General features: G+C 33.4%; 1 protein-coding gene across 4 annotated transcripts; it reads left to right on the forward strand.

Moving 5' to 3' along the window:
* Positions 1-2,346: 2,346 nt before the first annotated feature.
* On the forward strand, positions 2,347-10,868 carry LOC112277409 (uncharacterized). Of its 4 annotated transcripts, none has more exons than XM_090247385.1 (10): positions 2,404-3,514; positions 3,627-3,701; positions 4,731-5,301; positions 5,822-6,739; positions 7,023-7,327; positions 7,610-7,875; positions 8,091-8,266; positions 8,898-9,232; positions 9,365-9,619; positions 9,783-10,868. In XM_090247385.1, the coding sequence occupies exons 4-10, from the start codon at positions 6,319-6,321 to the stop codon at positions 9,885-9,887; spliced, it is 1,863 nt and encodes a 620-aa protein (XP_090103511.1). In that variant the 5' UTR covers positions 2,404-3,514; positions 3,627-3,701; positions 4,731-5,301; positions 5,822-6,318; the 3' UTR covers positions 9,888-10,868. The 4 variants fall into 4 exon arrangements, with proteins under 4 accessions (XP_024365405.1, XP_090103511.1, XP_090103512.1 ...); XM_090247387.1 differs by having other exon boundaries at positions 2,888-3,492; XM_024509637.3 differs by having other exon boundaries at positions 2,347-3,701.
* The last annotated feature ends 9,831 nt before the right edge of the window (positions 10,869-20,699 follow it).

Consider the following 20,699-nt stretch of genomic DNA (forward strand, 5'->3'; position numbering starts at 1 on the left):
CTTTAGAATCGCCTAGAAGTTCCCTTGTTTTTTAAGAAGAATTTATTAAGCCATCTTCCTGATCTAACACCCCCAATTGGAAGGTAGCAGTAAAAGTATAGAAAAAGAATTTATACCTTTTCTATCACGCAGATTCCTTTAACAAAAATATCCATTTTTTATTGTTACATTTTGAAATATCAATATATCTCGACTTGAATATAATTCAAAGACTTTGTGTGTATTTTATAATTATGGGTACATACTTGAAAAGTAAAATCCAGAAGGAAATGGAAAAAGAAAAAGAAAAAGAAAAAGTTGTCGTGGTGGGGATAAAATCATATCAAAATACCTCCCCCCCTTGTTAAGAGTTGGGTGCTGTGCATAGCTAAGCCCTTTTACGTGGGACGTTGGAGCATCCGAAGAGGCGAGCCGAGTCACATGGCCGAGAATCCCACAATCAGATGATGGATGGAAAATACGGATGGATGATCTATGCAAGATGAAGACATGATGGCTGAAGGATAGCCAGCCTGACAATATGGAAAGCCCAGCATGGCCCAGTTTTCTTCAACCCAGTCGACTATCGTTTTCCCTGTCACCCGCCCAGGCTCTGCAAGTTATGGCTTCTTCCTGCCCGAACCGTCAATTCCGCGCTCACCTCACCCTGCCACATAGTTCCTCCACTTTGTACACAGAATATTAATAATATTAATATTAATAACGCAACATGGTATGAGGTTCAGTTTTTTGAAAAATTGTAGAATGGCCTCGAATCCAACGAAGTCCTTCAGTCCTATGACTTGTCTTTCGACAATTTCGCATAGCTTGGCAAAATTAAATCAATTGGCATACAGTGATTTTACTTTTAAAGTAATCATGAATAATATTAGAACTTCTCATGGCCAAAATGCATACACACAAAACTGCTATAAGTACATGTCTATAAGTACTTGAAAAAATTAAAACAAATTAACAACCACCAAAAATGCACTTTTTTTTTTTCCTTTATTTTTCATGTGCTGTAATTGGAAACTTCATCGACGACTCAAAACAAACGGATGAAAGCAACGAAGCAGATGCCACAAGGACGTACAGATACGTTCATCCACGATATGAGGAATCCGCTGTTTTTTCACACGCCTAAGAGCATGGCCACGGGTGGCGCCGACACACTCGCCATCGGGCGGCCATGCTCCCCCGCCCTCAAGAAGCTCCCCACCAACGCCCGCTTGAGGGCGGGGTAAGAGCGGCCACGCCAAAATCGAGCGTTCGGCAGCCAACCTGCCGTGCGAGGAACCTCGGATGGCCGGGCCCGGCCTCGAAGAGGATCCTAGTCGGTAGTCAATATGGGACCGCCAGGTGGTAGGCCTGACGGCTGCCGATCACCCAGCGGGGTGGTCGGTAGCTGCCGGGCCCTCTGCCACCTGGATGCCCCTTACGGGCTCGCAGGGGCCCCACACCCGGCCCCACCGGTTTCCAACACGCCGGATGGCGCCGACGGGTGGGGACCGCTCCGGGCCGCCATGGCGCGTGCGCCAAATCCTCACGGCATCTACCGGTGCGGATGCCGTAAAGAAAAGCCAAGAGGGTGTGAGGGGGATGAAGGCACATGCCCCTAAATAGGTTACCGAGGAAGTATCATCCATGATGTTTCATGCATCCGATGTAAGCTTGGGGTCAATTTGAGGAGGCCGTCTCCAGTCGCCCTTGCGTGGTAAATAGGAGGCACTTAAAAATGGCCATCAGGGCCAGGGTGTCAGCCAGCAGCTGGAGCAGGGGGAGGGCAGGTAGCGAGGAAGGAAGGACGAAGCCAACATAAACGCGAGGAAAGGCGTTCCGACCAGCCCCAGGCACTGGGTAGCTACAGCTTCGGCAGTGACGTCATGCTCTGACAGCAGCTGGGTGCAGCAGCCCCTATGACCGTCCCACCATCCAGCCTATTCTAACTCCAGGGGTCTGCTGTTTCTCTCCTCTCGACCCCGCCAGCTCCTCAACCCCGCCCTCTCTCGGTTTCGCTGCAGCGGTAGCTGCAGATCCAGGTTCCGTTCCGACCGGGATGCTACTGTTGTTCAATGAGCTGGGACAGTGCGTAGACGACGATGGTGATCGTACTTAATTTGTTCGCTCATGGCTGAATGTGCTTGAGCGTAATGAATATGGTGATGATGGGCTGCTAGTGCGCCCAAGGGGAAGAAGAGAAGGGATGGGGCAGTGGGCGTAGGCGGAGCGCGGTTTTCAACGTGCTTTGCTCATCATGTGCTTCTGTTCGGCTGCAGTGTGTGTGTGTGTGTGTGTGCGTGTAGTTTTGGGATGCTGATGTAGGTTAGGAGAGGAGGAGGCTCAGTAGGGAGGGGTGGATTTTCAGAGGAATTATAGCGTTGGTGATTTTTATTGTTACTTGCACACATTGCCAGCTCTTTAAGAGTCGGTCTAGCTAGGATCGAACGAGGTAGTGGTGGTGGTTGTGGTGGTGGTGGCTACCTTTCGGCGGGGGAAGGGAGGGGGAGTGGTATACAGCGGCGGCGAAAACAGCCTGGTGTCTGCGCGCACTGTCTGCTGGGTATGGTGGAAGTTTATGGGTGTGTTGGAGGATCCTAAGCCTGGAAGGGGACGACCGTCGTCTAGTCGTAGCCTGGAGGTTTGAATTACCTCAAGGAGGTGGTGGTGGAGGTGGAGCGCTTGCCGGAGCGCTTCGGCTTTGACTCCTTTTTTTTTGACAGGCTGAGCCCTTCGAATAGAACTGCTTATCTCTCTGGGATTATTATGTTTCTGCCAGAGGAAGTGGAGGAGAAACGGGAGGGAGAGCAGACCGGAAAGTGATACGAGTAGAGTATCTCGCCGTGGGAGATCAACGGAGGCAGGTCGTGTGAGGTTGTGTTATAGTGGTTTGTTAGAGAGAAGAAATGTGCAATAGAGTGGAGAATAGAAAGACGGAGAGAATTCTTGGGCATGCTAAGTGAGAACAGCGCAGAGGAGTGGAAAAGTAAGAGCTTGCAGGTAACGGTTTTCGGGTTTGGGCCGTAAGGAAACTGGCCATGAACTGCGGTAGTGATCGCCTGGAAAGTTACGATTGCAGAGGATGCGTAGGTTATTTGTGATGTCTAATCGGGAGGTTACCTAGAACGGTATTTCTGAGTGAGGGTGAGCAGATTTGTTGTGCTCAGCTTTCACATTGCTGTCTGTATAGATTGTTTTACAAGTTAATTAGTAAGTGAGCTGGAAGCCAGATGTTGTCGGTAAATGGAGGTTGTGCTTATGTTCGTGAGCCAGTATGTCCACTTTTACAGAAGGGAGGGTGATGAAGCAGGAGTATGAGATTGATTTTCATGGAGGCGCTCTGCTGTTATTGGCAGTAGTTTTGATCGAAGTCACGAAGTGAAAGCCTTGGATGTTACAGCTACCCAATAGCTCCCCAGAAGCAGATTGTGGATGTAAAAGCTGAGATATAGAACAAGAATGTTCACGGAAGCCGTTCCTGTAAGGAAGGAGAACTAGGAAAGAGCAGCACCGGTAGGTCGCAGTTTATGATCAGGTCGGTTATGTTTGCTCTTGTCTATTAAAGTGAGGGAAATCTGTTACATAACTCAGAGTGTAGATAGGGGTACTACACACATTACTTCTAAGCTCTTGCTGAGTGCCCGCAGCTGATTTAGAAGGACAGTACGACCTTTCAATTACGAGCGAGGCGTTCTCAGTGACGAGATTCTCAGATGGACAAGGTAATGAATCCGAAGGTTTAAACGGTAGAGCTCCTGTTTTGTGTGATGCGGTCCACAAGGTTGACTCAACTTTGATGTTTACGGAATCATAAACGAAGGTTACACATGGTTTAGTTTCAGCAGTAAACTCTACCTTTTAAATACTGTTTTTGGTTTTTTAACCTAAGTTACCTGCCGACGGTTGAATGAGGATGTTACTCCATTATAAAACGTAATAGGAGATTGACTTGTATAGAAAGTTAGGACACATGAGATAGTGCTAGGACCTGATGTTTGTGTTGTCGTAGAATGAGAGCTGATACTGAAATGCTGCGAAAGTTGAACGCTGTCATATGAACTATGATGTTGAGTAGAACAGCTTATCTACTGTGTGCTATGGTTTGAACAGTTGTAGGGTCTTGAGATTGTAAGTAGCGATTTTATTTTCAAGTAAGCAGTGACTGAAATCGAAAACACTCGTCCCTGTTCATTGACATAGGTTGAGTTATCTCCACATTTCATGGAATGCCTTTAGCCGCACGAGAGTAGCCTTTGGAGAGAAATGCTGTCCAACTGGCTTTGATATATATTTTTTCTTTGCAGTCCGCTGAACTTGGGCTTCCATATCCCTGGTTGAAACATGTGTTGTAAGTGTGGTGATTGCACACTTTTTACTTAGCTTTTACCGTATATGACAAATGATTCTAGTAAGACCGCTGTAAAGGATGAATGACAGAGCTGTTTCTTTGAAAATTTAAAAGAAATTTATGGACTAAGTTTTAAGTGAATTGAAAAAATTGCTTCAACAGGAATCCTGTAAGCCGTCAGTCCAACAAAATCTTTTCCACAATTCCGTCATCTTTGAATTACTCGAAATTAAGTAGAGGATAGCGTCCAGATTATTAATCGAATAGGAACATAAAAATCGGTTGTTTGGAAAGTGTATTGGCATGTGTGTTCCAAGTTGTGACTCTAAGGTAATATCTACGAGCTAATGAAAGATTTCATGACGAGACTAATAATTTGTTGCTCATTCACGTGTACTCCTAGGGGCAGCAGGGATTTCAGGAACTCTGAGGTGCGCTAAATTCTTTTCCATAAGGCTGGCCCTCTTCATTCCTTTGAACATAATTGGAGATAGCTTCAATTGGCGGTAAGTTACATCAGTTTTAGTACGGAAAACGGCTACCACATACTCATCTGAACACAAACAGCTCAAGCCAGTGGTCAGTTAGATAAACTCCGCTTTCATTCGAAGGACTTATGTAAGTTGGGCAGCACGGACAAAATCAGGAGAAGTTCTTTTGATGTGAAACTACGAGGAGGAACGACGAGGCTACTAGGCGTGTACGCTCTCGATCATTCTTCTTTGTCAGCAGAAAATTCCATGAAAGCGTAAAGTAAACGTTAACGACCATCTCATTCGCCGATCCAAGTGTGAGTTCAATACGGGAACACGAGTATCCCAAGTAAGGTGCTGTGAAATGCTAACAAAGCCAGTGCAGAAGTGAGCTAACATTCATTCCTTAAGCTTTAACGCCAGCATTAAGACTTCTGATAGATTTCATGCTTCCTCGACAGTAATCACAGAACGTGCGGCTAAGATCAATGGTCTGTGCAGGTACGTGACTGGATGTGTACAATTAGTTGCTGCATGCGTAAATTGATGGGAATTGTGGTATTCTTATTCACTCTTACCGGGATGAACGAGAAGGATCTAACTATTTGTAAATGGTGGAAGTTATCTTCTATTCTTTATTGTTGATATTCAAACCTCTCAACTTTAATGGAACTTGTTGATGACTCTGATCAGTTTCTTGTATCCTGAGCACTTTTGGTAATTGCCGGTTGCTATAGTTTGTATTGTGCGTGCAAAAGAAATGAGAAGGGTCACTTTTATATATTTTTGTTAAACTTAAATCGAAAAATAACTTTACGCCTCCAAGAGTTGTAAACTAGCAACTATGATGATACTGATAGTTTAATTTCCACTGTAATCATCACCGTGAGAACTCGAATAATGTAAGCAATAATGTAGTCATCTAATTCATACTGTGCTGTCCTATTGTTCCTTAAGCTCTACGGGCATTGTGGTTGTGGTTCTCTGGCTTATCAGTGGCAGTCTATGGTGGTTATGGCAGGTATGATTACGACAAGTCGCCCCTTCCGTTTGTTAAGAGGAGACCTCCTGCGTACTGGGCTTCCAAGCTTGGTGGATAAAGAGTTTGATCTATGCACGGGTATTAATCTGCTACTTATTCCTCTGAAGGGGGCACACCAATGCAAGCCAACATACATCTGTCCCTAACTGAAATAAGAAAGGCCTTTCTTGTGGCTGGCCATCTCTTTTTGCTCCTTTTACTGATCCTGCTTTCGCTTCCACCTGTCTAACCGTGTCTACTGCTTCTCCGCCACATGTAAGAGTAATTTCCGACGACTAAAATATTGGATAGCTGGTATTCACAAACTTGACCATTATCCCAAATATAGGCCCGGATTTTTCTCATATGGGTTAGACCATGCTCAGTATGTTTAAAAGTTAGCCCTGGCGGATGAATCGACTGATTGCAAATAAACCAATCAACTTGAGTCGAATTGGTTAGAGCCAGTTACGGAGCAGCCTTACCAATCGCTCTAAATGTGGTCCTTCTCCAAAAGTAATATTACATATGGTACAGGTTGTTTATATACGATCGTTTCTGCAATTAAGGCGTGTTTAGAGGTTTCCTATAGTTGGCGTGTTCTCTCTCCCCTGTCACTCAATCTTGTCATCCAGCCGACTCTTGTTATCAGGAGGATACCTGTATTGCCATCCTTCGTGGTATATGGGATGATCTCTTCTGCAAATACCAACGAGCAGCAAGACGACCCACGGCGGTCAACAGAGAATTGGGATAATCCAGTTGCAGTCGTCACACTTGATCAGGTCCCAAGCCAGTACCGTAGTGCAAACCGCCGAGAGTGGGAGTGGGATCCAATGATTCTTGCTCAGCACCCTGGTAGTGGAGGATCAACTGACGACGTCGATGGAGATCGCATGAAGAACCAAATATCTGCAGGTATACCCAAGTCGGTCATGACATAGCTAATAACAACTATTTTTAAGTATTAAGTACTCTTTTTACGTAGTCACACCATCCTTCTGAGTCCTGTGTGATGAGGTGCATGATCAGATGATTTCGTAGAAGAAAATCTGCTCAATCTGTCAAATATTCTTTGCCAGTCAGTCGGACCAATATTAGGATGACAGTTTTGATTCTAACTCATGATCAACAGAAAAAACTGTTCAGATGCTGCTGCAGTTACTTATTCCTAGTTTATTTGTTCATCCATATTTTACAGGCACCATGTCAAGCTTACGAGCTTCCTACAATTTCAATATGCTTTCCGCCGGCCTACCATCCAACTTTACCCAGAACCACATGGGAATTTACAGTTCTGCTGGGATCCGAACCTTTGGATCTTTAGACGGACCTGCCCAGGTGCCGACACAACCAAACACACAGAGTGTCCATGAACCATCTGGCATTCCTGGCCTTGCAGCGGCGAGTGGCGCAGGCCTTGAAAATGATATTCGCTGTAATGACCAGCGTCGGCGCGAGTTCTTTGCAGCTGGAATGCACAATCATCATGTCAAAAGAGAAAAGGTATGATACACTAGGTCAGACTGGTTAATATTACGTAATACATATCTAGATTCCATACATACACGGCAAACGTTCTAGTAAATTGATGTTCAGATATTTGCAGGCAGGTCCCATGCGTTTGTATTGTTGTTCATGTGTATCCGCAGTGCTCATTCTAAATAGTCCTATTGTTGTTTTATTGATCTAAGAAGACAAACCATTGCTAACTTATCGTAGACCATTGAATTGAAGCACACAATCCTTCATGTTTTTGGGTCTCATCGAATCTTGTCTCTTTCAAAGGACAACGACGGGCATTCTCGAATTGGGCTTAACCTTGGTGTGCGAACTTACTTTTCTACGAAAGAGACCGTTGCGAACCTTGGAAAGCGACCGACTGCAGGTTCACCTGGGTCTCAAGTACCCATGTGCCAAGCAGAAGGTTGTAAAGCCGATCTTAGCCAGGCGAAGCAGTACCATCGTCGTCACAAAGTTTGTGAGCACCACTCAAAAGCTCTGAATGTCGTTGCTAACGGCCAAACCCAAAGGTTTTGCCAGCAATGCAGTAGGTATGTTGAAAATTATGTGCATGTATTAAGCTCAAACATGTGATTGCTGTAACGAATTTCAGTCTAATGAATATTCTTGCAGTAATTCTTTTATTTTTAAAAGCTATTGCTTGAGTGTTGCAATCAATTTTGTGATGAGTTCCTATTACTAACATACAATGTTAATACCAGGCCAGTTCCTCACTGAAGTGACATTAATTTCTCTATTTTCCCAGGTTCCACTTGCTAGGTGAATTTGATGATGGTAAAAGAAGCTGCAGAAAGCGTCTTGCAGACCATAACAGGAGACGAAGAAAGCCACAGCCCAATGCGTCTGCGCCGGGAGGAACGACAGCTGAATCTCCAGGGATGAAGAGGGAAGACAATCTCTCGGGCTTCAATCGTACCAATGGTGAGGGAATTTTCAAATGAATAAGACAGCGTTAGAAGTTGCCTGAATGCGACAAGATGGATAATTCATTTTTGAGACAGTGTGTCCAGACTGTCTTCTTTTGGATGATGGTAAAAAATTGATGTCAGTTGGTGTATATGAGGTCCAAACAGCCACTGATCATTAAACTGGGGGATCGTTATGTAAAATAACTGTAGACAATAAACATCACTGAAGTAAGGCTGGGAACTTTCAGAACTCATATATTTGGGTTATTCCTTGTCTTAACTATGGCCCCCCGAACGCCTAGAATCAAATCAATGTAGTTCGACAGTAGAAGGCACAATTCTAGATAGTCCAAGAGTATATTTCAAAGTCACTTCACAGGATCAGAACGCATGAATCAAACCGACGGACATCAACCTCGGCGTGCAGATTCGACCAGCTGCACATAATACATTTCTAACAACAATATCAAATTCATCAATCGAAGTGTTACTATATACTTAAATAGTAATTTTCTAAACAACTAAGCTCAGGTTATCGTGAACGACAGAAGACTTGGGAAAAGATACCATCATAGGTCTGTTAAGGATTATAATTGCATAGTGTGCTTTAGAACTTTCAATTACTAAACTTGAGTGGCATGCAGATTCAAAAACGATGAACATGCCTTTAAAGAGTAGAAGCTCACTGAGCTCAGTGTCTATTGAAGACTCTGATAATCAGAAACCTGGCTCAGTCGGCAACAATCCGAACTTACGCTCCTCTGGGAAGGAATATGGGAGAGGAGCTGGAGATGAAAAACCTCAATCTCGTTCTGGAATGCAGATGAGCTGTCAAGCTGTGTCAGGTTCTGAAGCTCAGACCTTGTTCTCTTCCATGTCAACAGTACCCCTCATGCTCCAGAGTACCAAGAAGCAGAGGACCATGACAGAAGGAACTAGCAATCATGGTCCAGACCATTCCCTACATCAACATCTGCAGGTACTTGTGATGTGTGACGTAGCCTACCTCTACTTGCGAAACAGACAGTATTCAGGAGGAGCACGAATATCCTGTCTTCGAAGTTGACGCTCGGAAACCATCTGACTTACTTGGAGTGGATGCTAAATGCAGGCAGGTAATTCAGGTCAGACTGGACCCAATCTTTCACTCTCCTTCTTTGGAGGTCAAATGGGACGAATTCACACGATGCCCAATACAACTTACAACGGAATGGAACCTCGGGTGTCATGGTTGAGGCCTTCCAACACGAGGTCTGAACTGACTCAGGTGGTTGGAAGACTGGGTTCCTTGAATTACCAGCATCTCATGTCCACTGACTCGAAGTCTGGTATCACCTCAGCTTCTGCGAACTCTTCCAACTCTCAGGTACACAATTGCGCAACAAAAGGAAACAGCCATCAAGTTTTAATTGTCGTTGCAATCTTTAAGGTCACCAGAACAAGAACGTATCCGTGTCCTGTATAATTGTGATTTCGTCCGTGCAGTCCTTATTATCAACATCAAAAGCTAATCGCAAGCAATGTTGCAGGAGCATGATGTTCAGGTTTACTCTCCATCAAGCCAGAATCTAATTCCTTGTGATATAGCCAGCCCGGAGTGGATGCTTGGAACCATCCCCGAGTGGATGCTTTGAAGCGACTCCTGTTTGTTGGAGAATTCTAAAAACTAGACGATCACTCTCATCGCCAGCAAACTGTTTTCCCAGATTGATTTTTTTGTTTGTGGTTTACAAAAATATGTAGGTAAAACTGGAAGTTCGGATGAAAAGAATTAATACTCGTCGATGAAATCCAAAGTCTGAATGAGTGTTGGAATAGATGGCTGTACTCTAATTCAACAATAGCAATCGAAGCGCTTTTAGTAAATTTGAAAAGGAGTGCTTCAAACCAAAGCGGGAGTGTGCTTCAAAGCAGAGCCGATGTGAAGAGTCGAACCTTTTTCGGAATCTCCTCGTTGGATATTTTAATCGAAACTGGCCATCTGCGGTCTGGTCATCCCAATCATGCCACTGATTGGAGGCAGTCCTCGTCGTCAAAGATACTATATTTGGAAGGCATGGATTCTCAAAATGTTTTCCTGGGCTGTGTCACTGGAGGAAACACACTTGCACTAAATCAGGGACAGACAGATTTATCTCATCTCCCTCATCTGGTCAGAGCTCTAAGGATTGGTGGAAATCCCGGTGATGGTTGAGGCAAACGAGCAAGACTTGGGCCACACAGCTGCTGAATCCTGGAGCCCAGATTCTGCGAGGTGAATCACCGCATTTATCATTCCTAATTTTAGTTGTCTCGTGTTTCTGAAAACTAAGTGGGTTTCGATTTTGGCGTCCGGAAGTGTCCATCAGTGTGAAAAGAAAATCCCAAAAAATAATCCTTTTAGTATGTTTTTGTAGGAGAACTTATCACAAGCAGGAAGTGGATTATGGGATTGATTTGGTGGTTTTTTTCATTCCATGGTAGATTCACTGAAATCCGTGTCATAGTGGATTGTGTCGGTTTTCACATATTCTAAGTTGTAGTCTTTGTTACTATGTGGTGGTCGTCCATCCTTCATTTATCGCTTGTTATTTTTGTAAGTTGCAAAATAAAATTATTTTACAATTATAAGATTATACATATGAAACAAAAAAAACGTTCTGAAATTTGGGATATGTAGTTTACAAAACGACAAATGAGTGTTTTTAGTTCTAAACAAATCTGTAAGTCATGACATATATAGATGGTTGGCTGTCATACTAAATAAATCAAGTCAAGTTTGTATTTTATTTGTCAATGCAAAAAAATTATAGTTTTACATTCACCCTGGTAAGAATTTTTTTAATATAACACTGCTCAACTTCACAAGTTCATAATGCAAATTTTGTCTGGACACGAGATTTTGAAATCGTTTCTGGTATACTCTCTCTCTGTAAAATACATATGGAATGGAAAACTCAGTGAGATTATTATTTACTGAAATATGATCTGCAGTAAATTTACAAGTTTTATGATTCTTTATCAATATGGGTGTTGTTAAATAATATTTTAAGAACTCTGACTGGTAGGCCCTTACATACCATTTGACCAATAGATGCAAGGTCAAATGCTTTAAATGTCGTCACACCAAAAAGACCAATAAAAGATTTGAATCTTAAGATTTATAAAGGATATCAGATAGGTTAACACTCAAAATAAAGACATTTGCATAAAAATTAATTTAGTCTTTGTTTTATTGATTAAATATTGATATTTAATTCACTTAGTTAATTATTCCAATATAAATAAAAACTATATACAAATAAATATTAATGATCGCAAAGTATGAATTTTTTTCTGCTGTAATACACTAAACTATAAAATTCTTGGAATTGATTTTTTCTGGAAAGAATAATCCACACGATTGAAATTAATATTAATTTTTTTATTCATTTATGATAATTGTTATAGAGGTTCTAGAAAAATCATAGGATTAAGGGATTTCTTCAACATATATTTTTTAACCACATGATACTTTCAAGAATGTTTTTAATGTAATAAGTTTTCCATTCCGTGTATATATATAGAGTATACCAAAAACCACTTTACAATGCCATTTAGAAGTTACAAAACATTCTATGCTGCATCTGATTTTCCAAAAAACTTACTTAAGTATCCAACTCTTTATCTATTTCATCAATAACTTCAAAATATACTTCTATTAAAACCATGATGAAACTTATTCACATTTAGTATCAAGAAATTTAAAGTTTAATTGCTGAACTATAATTTTATCCTTTAGATAGACTTAAAGATCCTTTTGAGTTTACAAGGAAATATTTGCATATATACATCCATTTTTACAATTTTAAGATTAAATTTTTATATTGGTTAAGTCTTTCACATTTTACAACATAAAGAATTCTCAAGTTTGATTTCACATACAATATTTTTTTTACTTATAATAAACTACTTATACTAATAGTATATTGCTAAAATAAAACCTCTACTCAAACGTTTTTTTACTAAACATATTTTAGTCAAATTTTTGAAATTATTCAATCAATTTTTTTTAAAAGATTTTTTTATTTTAGTAATTTTATAAGAATATAATGAAAAATAGTAATATTATAAAATTTAAGGAACACACACACACACACACACACATATATATATATATATATATATATATAGAATTATTTTGATATATAAATTTTATATTTATAATTTTTATAAAAATACTTCAAAAGCCTATTTTAGAATATAATTGTTTATAAACCTTATTAAGATTCCTTGCTTCATAAAGAATAGCCCAGTTTTAGAAGCTGTGGCCTTTAGATATAGTATATAGAGTGAAAGAAGCAGTGAAACACACCAAACCAATATTTTATTACAAGTCTAAATATATTAGCTCATATCTTTATACTAAAAATTATCTATATATATATATATATATATATATATATTCAATGTTTGTTTTCAATGTTTTTCAACATAACTTTTTAATAATTTCTTCAAAACATCTCTTGTAATGGATCCAATACAAATTCAAGGAGAAAAAACCATTCATTCCATACAAGAAAAAAGTAAATTCTACCTCATCTATTCTTCTTAGAAACTTAAGATTGACTTTCAAAAATATTCCTCCAAACGAAATTATTATCTCATTTCAATAATTTAAAAATATATTTTTTAGTTTTCATCAATGAATTTTAATTCTTTTATTTGCATAATTTTAAATATATATTCATATATAATTAAAATATATTTTATTGTATTATAAAAACCAGAAAAAATATTTAATTTTATGTTAAAACATCTTAAAATATAAATATCTAAGACCATTGCAGTTATTAAACATAGTAATAAACAAAATAAATAAATAAATAAATCGTTATTGAAAATATAGATACAAAAATTTCTATTGAGAGTGTTTTTTATATTTAGATTTTTATTTAAATGTGATTAAGTGAATTAATGATTTGAGATATAAGTTTCTATACATTGACTATTTTAAAGAACTATGTTTAACTCTCTTTTTTTTATTTACTTAATTCTATTACATTGTGTTTGATAAGTTTCATTTTAAAACTTTTAAGTTTGCTATATTACAAGAATCATGTTTTACATTTAATATTTATTAATAAAAAATAACAATAAATCATTATTTTGAACATTTAATAAAATATTTTTCATTTTTAAATTATAAGTAGAGGATTTCAAGTACTATGATAGATATTTTAAAAATTCATAGCGATAGAATTTTCTGGTCATATTATACATAATTTTTTTATTTTTTTATTTTTTTTAATCTTATATTAGATATATATAAGTATAGGTTGACTAAATATTTTTTTGTCATAAGTGAACTATCTAATCATTTGGTTGGTAGAGACTTTATTTAATTTTTTAAACTTTATATTCATATAATAAAATACAATCATATATTTTAAATTTGAAAATGTGATGTAAAAAGAATTATGTGCTATTGCATAAAGAAAACTATAAAAAAAATGTCTTGCTTGTATTATTATTATTATTATTATTATAATATATATATATAGGTGTGTGTATACCTACATATTAAAGGACTAGCATATCCATGCCCTTAGGCATTGCAATCTTTGGCACATCCATCCATTTCTTCATTCATCTATGCTTTCTTGTTCCCAATTTCCCTCGTTTCCACATATCAATGTTTATTGGTTCCCATGCTCTTTGATTTCTTATTTTCTACTGTTCCTAGATTTCTTTGTTTTCATGTTTCATGGTATATGTATTCTCTTCTTTATATGTTTGTTCTTATGTTCCCCAAGTTCTCCACATTCCCTTCTTCATGAATAGTCACAAAGAGTTTTTGTCTCTTTGTGTTATATCCAAGTTGTCTTGTATAATGAATAATGAATTTAATTCATAATGCCAATTTAATCTCTATTATGATGCAAAGATATTTATTATAAATATATATATATATATATATATATATATATATATACACATATTTTTATTATTTAAAAGATATTTTTATTTTAAAATAAATAAAAGATTTCAACTTTAAACTTCTTTAATTTGTTAAATTTAGAAGCCTCATTCTATTAACTTAATACTAAGAAATTTAATCTAAATAATCAAAGAAAAAGAAAAAGATAAGCTTGGATAAAATAGATGAGATATATAACAGAATTAGAACTATAACAAAAAAATCTATAACTCATTAGTCTCTGATTTTATTTTTTCTTAACTACTTAATTTTTTGTAGTATATATTGTGATTTATTTATAAGATAAAAATTGTTGGTTCTATTTTACTTCAAAAGTTGTTATCACTTTTGAATAACATTCTTAGTTATTTTATTTTGATAAGATAATAGCTTGAATAATCTATTTATATAACTTTCATTACTCTAATTTTTATTTTGAGGTCTTAGAGACAAGATTACTGTAAAATAATTCGTTAAACTAAAATTATATGTTTTAAAATATATATATATATATATATATATATATATATTAATAAAATTTTATGTGAAATTAATATTATTCGCTTTTTTATAAAAAAATATATTAAAAAATATTTTTCACAAAATTTTAGACAAATTATTTACAAATTATTATTTGGTAGTAAGAAAAAAAACACACACACATATATATATATATATATATATATATATATATGTCACATTTAATGAATTGAATGGGATGATAATTATTTTTTAATTTCAATTAACTATGGTATAAAAATGCATAAAAATAATAAAATTTCATACAAAAGAAAAACTTATAAAAAAATGTATTCTAGATATCAGAGTTAACATCAAAGTTTAACATGTCCTGCATGTTATTTTTCAATCAATAATAACTTCATTTTACTACTTATGTTGCTTATAATCGGATAAGATCTAGGCCTTAAATAAAACTTAGAGCGGGTCGCAGCTAATTGTTTTTAAATATTACTTAAAGATAATAAAATCAAAATAGAATCTAACAATGACTAATTACAAGAAAATGCAGCTAGAAGGATTCTAGAAGTAACCAATTATATGATAAGCTTTACAAAAAACTAAAACTTCAGTCATTAAAATTCTTGTATTATATAGAAAAAGAATCAAATGAATCAAATGAAGTTTTAGTTTTTTGTAAAGCTTATCATTAATATATCTTTAAGATATTAATATTTTTTTCGATATTTCTATTTTTAAACAACTAATTAATTCATAATAAAAATAATAAAATGATTCTTTTTTTTATTCTGTTAATTTTCTTTATATAGAGAATCATCTTTGAATTTTAATGATTAAATATTATTTAAAACAAAAACTTATTAAAAATCTTAGTTATTTTTAAATATATTGTACTGATTAGAGGTAAAATAGAGTATCTTACATCCAAAATAAATAAAAACATTGAAAATCGAAGAAAAAAATTGTACTTTCACTTTACATAGAAGTAATGTTTATGACATTTCATTGACCAATTAGACCAAGATTAGTATATGCTTTTTAAAATAAATTTCGATAAATTTTAAAAAATAAAAATAAACAGAATGATATATATAGATACACAAAATTATACGTTTAATTGTGGCAAGTATCAAGACAACACATAGATTGGCTAAACTTATATTTATGAAATTTCAGATTGTAGTATTAATATTAATACAGTAAATTAATTTTTAATACATTTATTTATTTATATATAAATATATATATAGCATCAATTCTATAAGAATAAAAATATTTTTAAAAAATTAAATAAAAATAAAATGATCATTTAAATTGATTAAAAATAAATAAATCACACTAATCAAAACAAATTGAGATTTTATTAGAAAATAAATACATTTTACAAAGAGCTGAGTATTAATTTTTAATGACATAAATTTAATCAAATCCATTAGAAGTAATATATATATAGATATATATATATATAGTAGAAATAAATTAAAGAATGTTTAATTAATACCTTAAAGAAATACAAGAAAGATATTATCAAAATTACACATAAATCTAATCTTTCTTTTGAATGTCTTGACTAGCAAGAGAGCCATATTGAAAATATTAGAGATTTATTCATATTAATATAATACATATAAGAACAAGTGAAGATTCAATCCATATCTAAAAAAAAAAAAAAATCATTACATTTTCTAAAAAATATACATGTTATACATGGCCAACTTATTATTACTTATTTTTATTAAATTTATGTAATTAGTCAACGTATTTATAACATTATCTCATTGCATAAAAATAAGTTAAATTATAAATAATTTTTCTTAAAATAAACTTAATGATTATTGATTCTACATTTTTTTATCAAATCTACACAAGAAATTTTGAATTTCACATATATATATATATATATATATATATATATATATATATATTTTATCATTTTTGTTTGTAGCTAAACTTTAATTTGAATAGATATTGTTAATAAATAACTAGAATCTATTATTTGATGTATTTATACGTTTATAAGATGAATTGTGCATGTATTACTAACATTATATCTATTCCAACATATAACATATTTCAATTCATTAATTCACAATTTTTAATATAATTAATAATTTACATTAAATAAATAATTTTTATCATTATTACTATAAAATGGTAGTATTGATTTATTACCATTTCTTTATTGTCTATTTTTAATATAATAATAATAATAATAATAATAATAATAATAGTTTTATTGATTATAGTGTTTTGACTGATATGAAAATAAAATTTTCTGTTTCTAATAAATCATCTAATTCTTCAACTTTTTAATTTTATTAAATTAATTGCTCTTAAGATTACTAAATAAAAAATTATTATTTCATCTAATCCAAATTTAAATTTTTTATTTTACAAAAATATATATATATAATTTTTATTTACATTTTTATTATTGTGTAAATATTATTATGATCTTTTTTTAATTTCTTTATATGATATTATCAACTTGTAAAAGGAAAAATCTTTAAAAAACAAATAGCACAAATATTTTCAAACATTTATAAATATTTTATTGTATTAAAAAAATACTATTTACAAAAGCATTAACCAATTATCTGGGTAAAATTGGTTTTACATTACATTCATTATAATACTTTATTAATATACTTAATGGTTTTATAAATCTAAGAATAAGATATTCATATATACTTATTTATTACTTTTGTTATCCTTAAAACATATATTTCTAAAAACTAATAGATTTAATTAAATATATTGTGGTTTAGAATCTACAATATCAATAAGTATAATTTTTATAATAATATTATTAATAATTTATATTTTCTTTTATTTTTAATGGAATTAAATTATTGTATCAAAAATAAATAAATAAACAAATAAATGAAAATATGCCATAGTCTTTAGATATTGGATAATAAATAAATAAATTATAAGATTTAAAAGTTTATAAATTCATAATAATAACCTTTACAAATCATGAACATTGTTATTTTAAAAAAGACTATGTTTAAAAAATCCTATCTGTTCAATAATATAGAATCTATGTTTAGAATTGGATATCACCAAATTATTCAAATACTTTGACAATTTTTAAATTTGAGGCTTTCAAGAATTATTCTAAAATAAGCTTTACTTATTTTTTAAAATAATTTATTTTAATATAAATATATATATATCTATTAAAAACTAAGATATAATATAAACTTTAAATTTCTAAAAATATAGTATTTAATTTAGAAATATTAATAAGATTCTATTAGTATAATAATAAATAAATAAATAAATAAATTCTAAATAGACTAATAGATGATAAAAATCAAAAAATAATCATTAACATGAGTTTTGAAATGATATTTAAAGATATTGTATGTCTTATATAAGTTTTAGTTTATGTCATTTGTTGCTTTGAGTATAAAAAAATATACTAAAAAATAAAATATTGATTTTTATTCTAATTATTTATTTTAAAAAATTAATAGTCAAAATAATTAGAAAAATATTTGTTTGATATATTTATCAAATTATATTAACTAACATATTTTACTTACTAAGAAATTATGATTATTTGTAACTAAATAAATAAACACATTAAAATAAGTATTTGGTGCTATTGTACATATGTTTTAAATACTTGATAGGTATAGCAACCGTATTAGATATTAAAATATTGTATGTTTTTTATAAAAACCTGATAGATGTTTATATATATATATATATATATATAGATATTTATTCTTAAATCAATCTAACAAACTAAAGTGATTAAAAATTTCTATTTTACAAGCACATTCACTTATATGTATGTATATATATATATATATATATATATATTTAAAATTGTTTTAGTAATTAGATTAGAATTATATATATAATATTAATTTACTAATTAAGTATTAGTAACTATCTTTATTAATGAATCTAAGTGTATATTTGAATCACTTTCAGTATTAATATTTAAAAATTTAAATTATATTACTTTAAAATACATGTAATGAAAATTAAACTTAAACTATATTTTTTTCTAACTTAAGGAGTTATATTGATAGGTAGTTTTTTCATAAAATATATAGAATACTGTGCAGCAGCATATTTTTATTTCATTTTATTGCTAAATTAATTTAATCTTAGTTTTTTTATATTTATAGACATATGTATAAATATCACTTCAATTTGAACGTATTTTGAACCTAATATTCTTAATTTAAGATCTATCAACTTTAAAAAAAATTCAAGAAAATATTTTTTTGATTTCATACAACTGAAGCACAAAAAACATATCTTAAACTAATCTAATGTACATAAAATATTTATGTAATAAGTTTGAATATTCTGAATTGTAGATCAAACGAGCAGTTTTTTAAATGGCCACGTCAATATTGTGTCTGACGTACTATAATTAATTTATTAAAGAGTTATTCATTCCACCTGTGGTCTGATCACTGTCGTAGAACAACAGAGAGAGAGAAACACAAAAAGAAATAATAGAAAGAAAAACAAAACGAAGTATAAAGTCCACAAGATAGTGATCACCATTACAATATATATACATATATATATATATATATATATATATATATATCTGCATCAATATTGTCAAATGTGTGAAGTAAAAAGAAAAAATCTATACATAACTCTACGTATGCTCTACATCAATTTCGTGAAATGTAGTAAACAATACAAAAATTGCAAGAGTAAATATAAAGCCAACAAGAGTTTAGTAGATTACAATGTTTGAAATAAGGAACATCACGTTTTGGATTAGCCAACTGCTGACTCATCCCCCCGCTCCCCGCAATCCGATGTGGCAGGACGGACAGGTAACAGCGTGGCGTATCATCCATCTGCCACTCTTGGTATCCATCCTTCCATCCATCCATCCATCCATCCATCCGTCTACGTCCTGGATGTACCGATGCCGAGTTGGCAAGGGTGGGGATGAGTCGGGGTAGGGGTCGGGGAGAGTCAGCAGTGGGGTGGGTAGGTGAGTGGGTGTGTGTCGGTTAGGGCACACCCCTTTGGTGTTGCCGCGTGGGCTAGGTAGGTTGCCAGCTGTACACCCCCCGCCCTCCCCTCTCCCCACACTTGAATGAGTCCAATGGGACACGGTTCCTCCCTCTGTCTGTTTGTTTTGTGTGTTTGTTCTCCTTTATTCATGTCGATTTGTTGCAAGGGCAATTTTTGTCCAAGTATATCTAATAAAACAAATTAACTTGGATGTACAACAGAAATATAGTTCCATAATTTTATTTATTTATTATTTTTGAAATATGAAACTCATTAGTCCTACACTAGTATCTATCAAGGAATTCCATAGCTAGCTTTTTATTATATATATTTGTTCCTTGCTCAAGATTTATTATATGTATTTGTTTAAATCTTGAGCAAGGTTTTATTGGGCATGGTTGTGATTTTATAATCAATATGTAAATTTCCACCCTCGTTTATACAATTTTAGAATACAAATGTACAATATGCCATCTTCTAATAGTTCAGATATATTGCATACCAAATTTTTTTCATATTAACCTATCATTCTTTAGTAGTTTTAGATCATTGCAGACAAAAATTACAGTGTTTTGAAGCTTGCGTTCTAGACCGCTTCTTCGTAAGAACATTCATTAATTTTCCTTCAAATGTTTTATATACTCCAAAAAAAAACAAAAAACAAAAAACAAAAAAACAAAAATAATTATGAGATAAGAATGAGCCAATTGTTACTCTTGTTTAAAAAACTTATTTGATCTGATGTTGATGCGGTGACTACATGATATTTGTGTAAACTGAAAAACACATTTTTTTAGATTGTAATTCTCAAATTTTTCACAAGGTTTTGCTATTATTGCTCTACTTATCAAATTGTTTTTGTTTCATTCATTCCATGATCATGTAAATTTTTGGTTCAATTGTTCTCACCAGTATTTCAAAATTATATCATTATTACAACTTGTTTAATATTTTAAATAAGTAAATAAATAAGAAGACATACAGGAAGATTAAAAAAAACTTCACAAGTTCAAAATAAAGT

The sequence above is a fragment of the Physcomitrium patens genome, chromosome 25 (genome assembly GCF_059467195.1).
Source record: "Physcomitrium patens ecotype Gransden chromosome 25, ASM5946719v1, whole genome shotgun sequence".
Classification (NCBI taxonomy): Eukaryota; Viridiplantae; Streptophyta; class Bryopsida; order Funariales; family Funariaceae; genus Physcomitrium; species Physcomitrium patens.

What these genes read in the sequence shown, in the direction of transcription:
- LOC112277409 (XM_024509637.3), top strand. Translation starts at nt 6,319, where the DNA reads ATGTGGTCCTTCTCCAAAAGTAATATTACATATGGTACAGGTTGTTTA. An exon ending in TTTTGCCAGCAATGCAGTAG is followed by an intron (nt 7,876 to 8,090) that starts GTATGTTGAAAA and finishes CTATTTTCCCAG; the next exon opens with GTTCCACTTGCTAGGTGAAT. An exon ending in GGGCTTCAATCGTACCAATG is followed by an intron (nt 8,267 to 8,897) that starts GTGAGGGAATTT and finishes AGTGGCATGCAG; the next exon opens with ATTCAAAAACGATGAACATG.